We start from the raw sequence: 13,559 nt of genomic DNA on the forward strand, positions 1-13,559 counted from the left end.
AGTTGTTCATATTTGCTGTGAACTTGCTATTGAGTTCCCTAGAAAAGGACTTGGATGGACTTCAATACACTGGTACATCATGTAATGTTTGCCATGTTTCTCATTGGGGTTTGAATACTCATGCAAACAACTGCTGCAAGAATGGAGCTGGTAGGGAAGAGATTGCCTTTGCACTAGACTGAAAAAGTATAAATGAATACAATAAAACCTTCAATATAATAACTTGATCTACATGCCATGAGCCAATACCTGGCCCCTTCTTTGTAACACTACTCTGTAGGACCAGAGCACTTTGAAGTTTATGACAAGGAGTGCTATAGTTATTATGGACTCATTAGCAGTAACTCCAGAGTTCATTTTGCATTAAAATTTTGCATTTAAAGCCTTTTTTATATTTAACAATTGAATGTAGTCGCCAAATTTAATATATGCTCTTTGTGGGTCAACTGAATTTTCTATAATATTTTTGTTCAAAGATTTACTAACTTCAGCAGAGGAAACATTTCTGAATGAACCCTTTTTGAATTTTTTTCCTACACTTACAAAATGTCCCCCCAATCTCTAGCTTAAGAGCCACAGCAACTCCAACACACATACACACAAAAATTCTTAAATGGTTAACTTTAAACACAAATTGACTTATTCCCTTTCCTCATTATAACCTGCTTTATCTCTGGGATCAAAAGCCAATGGACATTTTGAGTTCTACTAGCTACTTCTGTCCTCTGAGGCTGCTAGCCTGACTCCCTCTATCTCCACTCAGCACAGAGACCCTGAGGAGCCAAGGAAGAAAAACAGGCAGCAACAGGTATTTGGGAGGCATAGGGGATAGACTGAAGATCTGTCAGGCCATGAAAGGTAGAGTGGGGCAGTTAGTGAATAGTGGGACTACATAAAAGGCTCCTTCCTATGTATCAGGGCTATGGAGGGAATCAAGTCTTTATGTGGTTCATACAGACTCAGCTCTTCATAGCACTGATGATGTCTTCACTTCACAGCACAGCAGGCAATAGTGAACTAAGGAACCACGTGTGGAGTGTAACAGGGTGCTCTGTTCACCACTAGACTGCACTTCCTCCTGGTCATGGTGGGGAATAGCTCACCAGGTCAACACCCTTTCCCACAGTTGCACAGCAGCCTGCATCTCTCTTTCACACCACAAGCTGCTACTACCTCTTTGTGGCTCAGTCCTCCAGCCAAGTCACTGTACGCATTTTCCCCTCCTAGGGTTGGAAAGTCTATCTTTACCAGCAGTCCTAAGCAGCCTTCCCATTCCCTGCTTCATAGTGCCACTCTCTCAGTGACTGGCAGGGAAACCTAGGTTCACCCTCTCCTCCAGGTTCCAGCTCAGGGACCCCACTTGTCAAAAGTCAAGGTCTGGTCTCTTTAGAATCTTACTGCTTTTCCCTGAGCCCCGGCTTCCCCTGACTCCAGGTTTACTAACTCAACCATACCTCCCTTCTCCAAGGCTGTAACTACAGAGTTTCCTACCAGCCCTCTTTTGCTTCCAGTCTCGCATCTTTATAGTCCCAGTCCAGCTTGTTCCTCCTCAGGTGGGCTCCCTCATTCAGCCAGGGGATTACTTGGCCACCTGATTCCCCTCAGCTGTGGCTTGTTGGGTTAATTAGCCCCCTTCTCAGTCTGCATCAATCCTTTGCAGGCAAGGGTGGGGTAAACACCCCATCACAGGAAGGAATGAAACAGACAGAGAGAATGTGTGAGAGGAAGTGTGTGTGTGGGGGGGCGTTCATATACGCGAACTAGGTGGTTGCCTAGGATGCCAAGGTAAATGGGGTTCCAAATTTGAGGAAAAAAATAAAATTAAATTAAAAAAAAATACAAATAAAATAACAAAGATGTTGTCATTTCAATTCCTGTGTGTGTACGGAGGGAATATGAATTATAATTCATTTCTCTACATTTCTGAGAATTTATTAATATGTCAAATATTTTATTTACTACAAAAATAAATAATATTGTTCTGAATTTTTTTTTCAATTTGCATCCTTGCTGATTCCCTCTCAGCTGGAATGACTTCCCCAAATGGTCTTTGGTCCTGTTCACCCCAGCATGGCCACGAAGGTGATCATGGGCTAAGCTCAAGAGCTTTTCCCCATACTTAGTTGGAACTACCAACTATCTGAAGATGCCAGTCCTCCTTGTGCCCACCAGAAAGGGTCTCCTTGTGTGAGAGTCCTCCTTCTACAACAAACATGGACCTATGAGAAAAGCTGAGAGGTGGTGGGTTGTACCAGGCTGCCATCCAAACTCCCTTGAGCCTCTCATCCGCTTCCTCCTTTGCCTGGAACTGGTGGGATTGTAAGCATAGGCTTTGGTGCTGACTGCTCCGCCTGTTCCGATCCTTGGACTGGTTCTGGGTGGGTTCCAGGAATGGGATCGACAACCACTGTCACGGACTCTGGTCTGGGGTCTGGTTCCACCACCTCTGGCTGGGTACCTGAGCCTATGGTATCTGCTCTGTCTACCTCTTGACTTGGGAGAAGACAGACGGACAGCAGGAGAGTTTTTCCTCAATTTTAAAAAGTTCAAGCCCCGTGCACGCTCACTTCTTTTTACTTATGCAATGCAGTGAGACTTTTTAACCCTTCACAGGTAAAGCCAGGAGAGAACATCTACTAACAGGAATTTTATAGATAACAGGCAGACTGGGTGTCTATAAAAGGGAACTACCTTACCCACCCCACTTCATTTATCACAACATATTTATGAAACAGGCCAGCGGTGGGTGCCCGCCTCTGGCCTTGCGGCCAGCGGCGCCAAGGTACACAGAATATTACTGTAGGACATTAAGACTCACATGCATAATAATGAGATGATTAAAACCCCACTTTGTCACATCTCAAACCCAGGAAGGTCGAAGCTCTGTATGCTTCTTGCCCTGGAGACATTACGCGCAAAGAGAGGAGGCATGCTCCCCCAGAGTCCTGATTGGTTTCGTGTGGAGTAGATGCAGAGCATCGCCCGGCCTGTCCGTGAGAACTGGTGGCAGAGGTGGTATCAAACTGCATTCTGCAAAGGACATCCTGCAGTAAGTGACTGTGGAGTAATAAAGCAAAGGGGGATTAATGGGAGACGGGCATGCTTGTGGGTCCGAGTGGTGCGATACCAGGAGGTGAAGGAGCCTATGGCTTAACCCCCGAGAGACAGGGGACTCTTGAGAACGGCTGTTGCACTGAAGCGGTTCCTCAGAGGGATCGTGAGGAGCTGAAAGAGCACAGGCCTGTGAGTCTGTGACCCCTTGGGAACAGCATGGGGATGGCCTCTCACCATTTCCTTAGTAAGCACAGTGTAGAGCTGTGCCGAGAGAGAGGGCCGCGCATTGGAAAATTCACCAAGGCACAGCTGATTGCCCAGTTGGAAGAGAATGATTGCTCTAAGGAGCTGGTTCCCGAGCGAGCTCGGTCCACAAGAGAGGCTGGGAACAGCCAGGGAGCCCCAGGATCCTCTGACCCGACCAGCAGAGGATCTTCCCGACCGAGTTCCCCCTTGGTGGAGCTGGAAAAGGGACTGAAACTGCAAGAGCTGGAGGACCGTGAGAGGGAATGGCAGGACCATTGTGTGATGATGCTGCCCGTGGGAGCCAGCTCTATGGTCACTCAATTAGGGTGAACTGCAAACAGAATGGGGCAGACAAACCCCAAATGCTGGTGGATATTCCAAATACACCTCTACCCCGATAGAACACGACCAAATAGAACACTAATTCAGATACAACGTGGTAAAGCAATGCTCCAGGGGGGCGGGGCTGCGCACTCCGGTGGGTTAAAGCAAGTTCGATATAATGCTGTTTCACCTATAACACGGTAAGATATTTTGGCTCCTGAGGACAGCGTTATATCGGGGTAGAGGTGTACTTAGATTTAGCAAGCCAGCATCAAACAACTTCTGTATTACCTGAGTAACCAGTGAGAAGTCCAAACAACGCAGTTCCCTTAAAGTACCGAGCCTCAGGCCTCCATCCAGACACACATGTCAGATATGATGCTGATTACTGATAATCTTATCTCATCATATAAAATAAAAGGTTCTCCTGATCCCAAAGAACCAAGCCCCAGACCCAGGTCAAATGATAACTTACATCTTACCCAAAATACATGCTTATAGCCAATTCTTATTAACTAAGCTAAAATTTATTTAAAAAGGAAAAGAGAGAGAGTTTTGGTTAAAAGATCAATGTACATACAGTCCTGCATTCAATTCTTGAGGTTCTAATATATATTAGAGATGAGCTTGTAGTTGCCAAAAGTCCATTTAGAAATAGTCCATAGCTTATAGTCCAATGTCCATATTCAGGGTGACTCCAGTCAGAGACTGGTGATCTCAATCCTTATGGCTTAAGGTTTCCCTCTCTTGAAACCCAAAGCAGATCTGAGATGAAGAAGGATCGTGTCCCAGTGTTTTTATACATTTCCTGAAGCCTTTTGGCCTGAGAAAACAATAAGCTTACCTTTCCTTCTCCTAAACTTCCTGGCAATTAGCACAGGATAATTTATCCATTAAACAGTTCAGATACAGGTTACCACAACCTTCAAAGAGACATATAGACAATAATACTATTTCACTCAAGTGTCTTCCTAAATGTTAATATTCCTTTTTTGAACTTTGAATCAAAGCTATAGCAATAGACAAGACTTGTTTGCTCAGGTCTTGTGATGTAAGCGGACATCTACCCTTTTATCTCTAACAATGCAGACTTGCATTTCAAAGCTCTATTCATTTATATATCTTCCTAACCAGTCTCTAAAGTTCGGCCATGGGTCAGGTCAGTCTGTGAGTTAATTAACTCTTTCTGGCCCTGTCACCTTTCAATGAGATTGTAATATAATATCATAACGTCACACCGTGAGAAGGAACGGGAGGACCGTGAGAGACAGAGGCAGCATGAACAGGTGATGGCAGAGCTGAGAAGCAGAGAGACCCCTCCTGTGGTGAGTGCGGATGGGCCCAGGCTGGCTAAGCCCCTAGTGAACTCAGATATAAAAGTGCTGCCTCAGTATAAGAAGGGGATGATATCTATGCCTTCTTCACTGCCTTTGAGAAGGCCTACAATGTGCACCAGGTTGACCCTGCAGACAGGCTTCAGCATCTACTCTGCGCTGGTTAGGCCTCAGCTGGAGCATCTGGGCACCGCATTTCAAGAAAGATGTGGAGAAATTGGAGAGGGTCCAGAGAAGAGCAACAAGAATGATTAAATGTCTAGAGAACATGACCTATGAAGGAAGGCTGAAAGGATTGGGTTTGTTTAGTTTGGAAAAGGGAAGACAGAGGGGACGTGATAGCAGTTTTCAGATATCTAAAAGGATGTCATAAGGAGGTGGGAGAAAACTTCTTCATCTTAGCCTCTAAGGATAGAACAAGAAGCAATGGGCTTAAACTGCAGCAAGGGAGTTTAGGTTGGACATTAGGAAAAAGTTCCTAACTATCAGGGTGGTTAAACATTGGAATAAAATGCCTAGGGAGGATGTGGAATCTCCATCTCTGGAGATATTTAAGAGTAAGTTAGATAAATGTCAACCAGGGATGGTCTAGACAGTATTTGGTTCTGCCATGTGGGCAGGGGACTGGATTTGATGACCTCTCGAGGTTCCTTCCAGTCCTAGAGTCTATGAATCTCACCCCCTTACCAGATCCCAAAGCCATAGAGATGTTAAGCCAGATGGATGAGGTGGAAGCAGGCGACTATGAACTGTTCAACAAGCCCTGCTGCGCAAGTTTGAGCTGACCCCGAGGCATACAGGAAAAGGTGCCTGAGTGTGCAGAAGACCCAGGGGGTGACCTATCTGGAACTGGTAACGCTGATGGCGGAATACACCCGCAAGTGGGAGCATGGGGCCGGGGCCCAGACCAAGGAGGACGTGATTGAACTGTATGGGGCTGGAGCGACTGTATGAACTCTGTCCCCCTGATCGGAGGATGTAGTTTGTGGACAAGAGGCCGAAGGACCTGTGCCGCGCAGGGCTGCTGGCTGTCGGGTTTGTAGCTAGCTGGTTGGGATATGGAATGGAATCCCAGGGGGACAGGCCCACATCTGTGCAGAAGAGGGGTCACCCAGGGGCTTCCCTGAAGGGAGTCTCGGATAAATCCCTCCTGAGAGGCACAGCCAATACCAGAGCTGACTGACCGGCCCCAGGGGACCAACGGGACCTGAGGTGTAATTACTGTGGGCAAGGGGGGCACAGATGGGCCCGGTGCCAAAAGCTCAGGGACAAGATGAGCAAACCGAGCCCACAAAGGGTTAACTGGGTGGGAGACCAGCCAGAGGAAGGGCTGGCTGCCCAGGCAGGATGGGGTGGCAGTTTAGCAATGGCCCAAGCGGGGAGGGAGTCTCTCAGGCCGGCTCCTCAGGGAGGCTTGATGCTCTGGATTCAAATTTCTCAGTCTACAGGGTGGGCACAGGGCAGTCCCTGAGGAGTGAGTCTCTCATTCCCCTGGAGGCGGATGGGAAGCAGGTCACTGGGACGTGAGGTGACACTGACCCAGCCCGAGGTGGTGGCCTCAAACCGGGTGGTGCCCAACATCTACCTAACCCTAACGGGGGTGTGCGGGCCCCTGTTTAAGGTACCCATGGCAAAGGTACTTCTGAAATGGGGGGCCAAGGAGGGGCCCAAAGATGTGGGGGTGCACCATCAGTTGCCAACCAAGGTGCTGATGGGGGGTGACCTGGTGGATTGGCCGGGCGGCCCCCAGAGCACCCTAATCATCACCCGTAGCCAGAGCCAGCAGAGGGCATTCTACTCTGACACCAGGGTGGTGCCCTGCCGGGGGTGCAGGTTCCTACCCCAGTGGGAAAGGAGTCACTGGGGCCGCTGCCTCAGACCAGCCACTGAGAGGGAGCAGGTCCCTATCCCTTCCCCAGCCACTGAATTCAAGGCCGTGATGAGGAAGGATCCCTCCTTAGAGAAGCTAAGGGAACTTTCTGGCCATAGCACAGAGAAACCCCTGGGGGGTAGGCTGCCGGGAAAGGTTCCTGTGGGAGAAGGGATTCCTGTATTGGGAATGGGCTCCCCAAGGGGAAGTGGAACCATGGGGGATCAGGAGACAACTAGTGCTCCCCCAGAAGTATCGCCGCAGGCTACTGTACCTGGCCCACGATGTTCCTCTCTCAGGACACCAGGGAATCCAGCACACCAGGCAGAGGCTGCTACAGAACTTTTACTGGCCCGCGATCTTTGATGCCGTCCAGCAGTACTGCAGGTCCTGTGACCCTTGCCAGAGGGTGGGGAAGGCCCAGCACAGGCAGCTTTGAGGCCCCTGGCCATCATAGAGGAGCCTTTCCAGAAGGTGGCCATGGACAGCAAGGCAACTTGGAGAGGGAAAAAATACATTCTGGTGGTGGTAGATTTTGCTATTCCCTATCCTGAGGAGGTAGTCTTGGTGAGGACGACACTGTGGCAGATGCACTGCTGACCATTTTCAGCCGAGTGGGGTTCCCCAATGAGGTACTTATAGACCAGGGCTCCAATTTCATATCAACTCTGCTCCAGTGCTTGTGGGAGATGTGTGGGGTCTGACGCACCTGCGCCTCAACGTATCACCTTCAGTTCAATGGGCTGGTGAAGAGGTTCAATGGGATCCTAAAGATGATTCCGAAAACCTGCTGTTCGCGTACCATGAAGTGTCCCAGGAATCAACCGTATTCTCTCCTCTTGAGTTGCTGTATGGGGACCTCTGGACTTGTTGAGGGATGAATGGGAGGGGAAGGCCTCCTGGATGGAAAATTAGAGGTGGATTATGCACTGACTTTCTGGGAAAAGCTCACTGAGCTCATGGACTTGGCCGGTGAGAATTTAGCCAGGGCCCAAGAGAAGCAAAAGGTCTGATACAACCGCTCAGCACATGCCCGCTCCTATGCTACCAGGGACCAGGTGACGGTTCTCATTCCCGTAAGAACAAACTACAGGCTGCCCGGGACAGGCCCTTTAAGGTCATCAAGCAGCTGAGTGAGGTAAACTATGTAGTGAAATCCTTGTGGCCAGAGTCGGGCGCTGGCACAATGAGAGTCCATGAAAATGTTACATTTGTTCTGGGATGATTATACCCTCAATAGCTGAATAAGTTTCATAAAGATGTGTTCAACATAAGAATGGCCATACTGGGTCAGACCAATGGTCCATCTAGCCCAGTACCCTGTCTTCCAACAGTGGCCAAAGCCAGGTGCTTCAGAGGGAATGAAGAGAACAGGTAATCATCATGTGATCCACCCCATTGCCCATTCTCAGCTTTGGGCAAAGCGAGGCTAGGGACACCATCACTCTTGCCAACAGATTTTGCAATTTAAAGCAGATTCACCCAGTCATAGAATATCAGAGCTGGAAGGGACCTCAGGAGATTATCTAGTCCAACCCCCTGCTCAAAGCAGGACCAATCCCCAGACAGGTTTTTTCCCTAGATTCCTAAATGGCCCCCCTCAAGGATTAAACTCACAACCCTGGGTTTAGCAGGCCAATGCTCAAACCACTGAGCTATCCCTCCCAGTCCCTTAATCGTCATCATAAAGGCACATGTACAGATGCTGGACATGGACATTAGAGAAGCAATCTGCTACAAATAAGTGGAACAACTTTTACATTTCTACCTTTCTTGTATGACTCTTCTGGCCAAATGTTTAACAGACCTCCTTAAAGGCTTCCACAACATTTGTAGGCAGATTTAGTTGCAGAGCAATTTGGTCAGTTTCATGTAGTTGTGGATTTGCATAAGACTTTGTGCAAATGCTGAAGTTTGGACCTAAAAGATCTGTTAGCTAGCACTCAAACAGGAAAATAAAATCTACTTCTAAAGCAGATAGGTAATTTATTTACTGGCTTGAAATATTGGCTCCACCTCCTCAGTATCTACTGCCTATCCATTAGTCCTTCCCAGAAGGTCAATAATATCCCTCTGCTGGAGATCAGGAAGAGTCCATATATTTTACAAAATAAAATGCTGGAACATCCTTGAAGGCCTGGCCCCAATAAAGGACAACAGGGCAAACTTACACCTCAGACAGGTAGTGAGCTGCTGAAAAAGGAGTATTTAAGAAAGTATATAATTACAGGAAAATTTAAATTACAGTTTTTGGAGGGAGAAGTTAGATCGGGGCTAATGAAACTGAGTCATTTAGACATACACGCATACCTGGTTGGATAGTCTCTACACTATGCTGTTTAAGACGCTCTATCAAAACTTTCCAGGGCTTGGCATTCATACCTGGGAAGAGGAAGAGTTCTGATCTTAGGTTGAAATAATCCTGGGAAATGCAGTTCAGCAAGCAACTACAATCATTTGAATTAGCTGAATTGCAGCATCAAGTCTGTTCTATTATCCTGAGCTACAAGGTCTCAGAACTACTCTACCATAAAAGATCCCACATTCCTTCTGCCTTTGAAGAACATAATTAGGGCACTGACAAACATTTAGCATCAGATTTTCAAAAGGCTAGAATGGTGGGAGCTGGCAAGTATGGAGCACTTTTGAAAGTCTGGCCACTTCACTAAAACACCCAAAGGGGAACTCAACTCTTGAAAAATGTGGCAACAAGGGATCAATTCTGCTACAGCACACACTTTTAGTATCTTATTAGTAAAAGTTTCCCACTGAAATCAGGGGGATGACTCATGGAATGAAAGTAAAGCAGAGAGGAAGCCAGCCCTTAATGCACGGAATGGGCCTTTTCTAGTTTGGAGTTTACTTATTGTTCCAAGGCAGCACAATCTATGTAGAACAAAACAAAACAAAAAAACCCACACACAACCAAATTTGGGCTAGGCCAGGAGCTAAGTAAATTCAAATCTTAACAGCACAATCATTTATCTGACTTACCAGCAATACTTATCCCATCCAAAAAAGAAGTTCCAAGTAGGCAATCTTTGATTTCATTTTGTATGAAGTTTCTTCCAAAGAACCTATGGAATATGGAAATAAAAATTTCAAAAGCAAGTGCAACCTGGAGTGATTCTTCCCCCTCGAACCTTGTATCCAACATGGACAAAGTAAATCACTTCATGTTACTTTGCTGTTCAAAGAATCCCTTCTGCAGATAGGGGTCTGGCAGCACATGTACTCACACAATATAAAAGTGGCCAAGGACAGTCATTTACCTTTTGCCAAAGGTGCTATCATCAGCTGTATGTAGACTAGGGCTGAGATACAGTGCTTGCCATGAGGCGTAGGAGAAGAGAGTATGGAGAAGGAAAACTACAAAAGTGTAGTTGTTTTAGACATGCTGCAGTTAAAGGAATTTAACAGGGTTTACTCACCACCATGCATATCCTCATGGCATAGCCCACAGTGTTCTTGGGGGGGCGGGAGGGGTAGCAGCCCTTGTCAACAGTCACTCTGGGGCTATGGTGGTTTCTTTCAGATAACTCACCCCTCCAGTCAGGGCACAGTCTTTAGCCTGTTCCTTCCAGGGTCAGCCATCCACACTAAAGTTCAAAACTATCTTAACAGAAATAAAAAGCTTCCACCCTCTCCACAGCTCTTCTTCAGCAAGATCACATTCAGACTGCAGCCCCCTCACTGGGCTCAGCTACTCTTCTACACCACTTCCTTAGGGCTGGTAGGGGAATCCAGTCCCAACCTCAATTCTGGGTTACAACCCAGAGTACTGCACAGCTAAGTCAAATCCTCTACCCATATTGCAGTTTTCCTTGTGCCATTTCCTTCCTCACCTCTTTATTTCCCTTCTAGGTCTCCCAATCTGTCCCCTGGGTGCTCACTCAAGACCCTGCAGGCACCTTTTGACTCTCTGCATTCTCTTTCCTCCAGCCCTTCCTCAGCTGGGCCCACTCAGTAGTTAAACCTGGAATCACCTAATTTCTCTCAGGTGGGGCCATTCTGTAATCAGGGCTGGCTTAGTCAGAGGCTCTCTATTATTAGCTCAGAGCTCTGGATGATTTCTGAGAGTATCTCTCTCCCCCCCTCTCTCCATATATATATATATATATATATATATATATGAGAATTTTATTGTCAGGCTTTGGCTCTGATCCTCTTACACCAATCACTGTAACTGACTTCTACTCCGGGTTATCTGTTTTCTTTTCATTATATTGGGCCAGCCAATGGTTCCATGCTGCATTCCATGAGCTGAGGATCTGCCCATTGTTCTCATGTTGGGCCGGATTCTGTCCCCCTTATGTTGACTAGTACAATACCCCACAAGCAAGCCCCATTGAAATCAGTGTTAGTAGAGTGAGGTATTACTCAGTGTGAGTAGGGGTGGCAGAATCTTGCCTATTAAGTCTAATTATTCTTTCTACATGTAGCAATGTAAATTAAAGGCTGTTTTCTAAATACTACACTTTTAAAAGTAGATTTTTTTCCCCTGCCTAATGCAGCTGCCATCTTGTCCTTAAGATGCAGCATGTTACAGTCACTGTGTTTTCTCGGTCATGGAAAATTTCTCTTTGTTCAGTCTTTGGGCCCAATTCTGAGAAGTGCTCAGCACCCACTAGTTCAGTGGGAGTTCAGGGTGATCAGGACCTTGCAGGAAGTGGTTAGTGTCTCTTAGGGTTAAGCCCTTCCTTTGATGTTTTTTCTTGACCTGAAATGAAAACAAATCTAGACTGAAGAGTATGTTTTACTCTGTGAGTATGAGCATGAAAAACATCATTCCTGTGACATGGAATCACCTTTGCCCATAGCCTGTGGACGTTCTTCACCTTGTGTAAGATTTTGTGTTTAGGTAACAACTATAGCACCTCTGTCTTGTCTATTTATGTCCTTCTGCTTGTACATCAGGCTGTGTTGTGATCCTGTGTGTCATATCAGCACACTTACATTTTCTCATAGATTCATAGATTCATAGATTCTAGGACTGGAAAGGACCTCGAGAGGTCATCAAGTCCAGTCCCCTGCCCGCATGGCAGGACCAAATACTGTCTAGACCATCCCTGATAGACATTTATCTAACCTACTCTTAAATATCTCCAGAGATGGAGATTCCACAACCTCCCTAGGCAACTTATTCCAGTGTTTAACCACCCTGACAGTTAGGAACTTTTTCCTAATGTCCAACCTAAACTCCCTTGTTGCAGTTTAAGCCCATTGCTTCTTGTTCTATCCTTAGAGGCTAAGGTGAACAAGTTTTCTCCCTCCTCCTTATGACACCCTTTTAGATACCTGAAAACTGCTATCATGTCCCCTCTCAGTCTTCTCTTTTCCAAACTAAACAAACCCAATTCTTTCAGCCTTCCTTCATAGGTCATGTTCTCAAGACCTTTAATCATTCTTGTTGCTCTTCTCTGGACCCTTTCCAATTTCTCCACATCTTTCTTGAAATGCAGTGCCCAGAACTGGACACAATACTCCAGCTGAGGCCTAACCAGAGCAGAGTAGAGCAGAAGAATGACTTCTCGTGTCTTGCTCACAACACACCTGTTAATACATCCCAGAATCATGTTTGCTTTTTTTGCAACAGCATCACACTGTTGACTCATATTTAGCTTGTGGTCCACTATAACCCCTAGATCCCTTTCTGCCGTACTCCTTCCTAGACAGTCTTTTCCCATTCTGTATGTGTGAAACTGATTTTTTCTTTGTAAGTGGAGCACTTTGCATTTGTCTTTGTTAAACTTCATCCTGTTTAACTCAGACCATTTCTCCAATTTGTCCAGATCATTTTGAATTATGACCCTGTCCTCCAAAGCAGTTGCAGTCCCTCCCAGTTTGGTATCATCTGCAAACTTAATAAGCGTACTTTCTATGCCAATATCTAAGTCGTTAATGAAGATATTGAACAGAGCCGGTCCCAAAACAGACCCCTGCGGAACCCCACTCGTTATGCCTTTTCAGCAGGATTGGGAACCATTAATAACAACTCTCTGAGTACGGTTATCCAGCCAGTTATGCACCCACCTTATAGTAGCCCCATCTAAATTGTATTTGCCTAGTTTATCGATAAGAATATCATGCGAGACCTTATCAAATGCCTTACTAAAGTCTAGGTATATCACATCCACAGCTTCTCCCTTATCCACAAGACTCGTTATCCTATCGAAGAAAGCTATCAGATTGGTTTGACATGATTTGTTCTTTACTAATCCATGCTGGCTAGTCCCTATCACTTTACCACGTTCCAAGTTTTTGCAGATGATTTCCTTAATTACTTGCTCCATTATCTTCCCTGGCACAGAAGTTAAACTAACTGGTCTGTAGTTTCCTGGGTTGTTTTTATTTCCCTTTTTATAGATGGGCACTATATTTACCCTTTTCCAGTCTTCTGGAATCTCTCCCGTCTCCCATGATTTTCCAAAGATAATAGCTAGAGGCTCAGATACCTCCTCTATTAGCTCCTTGAGTATTCTAGGATGCATTTCATCAGGCCCTGGTGACTTGCAGGCATCTAACTTTTCTAAGTGATTTTAACTTGTTCTTTTTTTATTTTATCTGCTAAATCTACCCCCTTCCCATTAGCATTCACTATGTTAGGCATTCCTTCAGACTTCTCGGTGAAGACCGAAACAAAGAAGTCATTAAGCATCTCTGCCATTTCCAAGTTTCCTATTACTCTTCACTAAGCAGTGGCCCTACCCTGGCTTTGGTCTTCCTCTTGC

At 46.1% G+C, this 13,559-nt stretch overlaps 1 protein-coding gene across 14 annotated transcripts in view; it reads right to left on the reverse strand.

Moving 5' to 3' along the window:
- MMRN1 (multimerin 1) overlaps positions 1-10,783 on the reverse strand; it is a 68,943-nt gene extending 58,160 nt beyond the window's left edge. For 3 of the 14 annotated variants that reach the window (XM_065596115.1, XM_065596112.1, XM_065596109.1), the window contains exons 1-2: positions 10,674-10,764; positions 9,823-9,905 (exon numbers count right to left, since the gene is read on the reverse strand). Coding sequence is in view for 4 of the 14 variants with exons in the window: in XM_065596106.1 (XP_065452178.1) it covers positions 9,139-9,208 (70 nt within the window). In the remaining 10 variants the exon portion in view is untranslated. Of the gene's footprint in view, positions 1-9,138; positions 9,211-9,822; positions 9,906-10,259 lie in introns of all 14 variants that reach the window. The other 11 variants (XM_065596114.1, XM_065596111.1, XM_065596108.1 and 8 more) reach the window with 6 other exon arrangements.
- Between the last annotated feature and the right edge of the window lie 2,776 nt (positions 10,784-13,559).

Source organism: Chrysemys picta, chromosome 5 (assembly GCF_011386835.1).
Source record: "Chrysemys picta bellii isolate R12L10 chromosome 5, ASM1138683v2, whole genome shotgun sequence".
NCBI lineage: Eukaryota > Metazoa > Chordata > Testudines > Emydidae > Chrysemys > Chrysemys picta.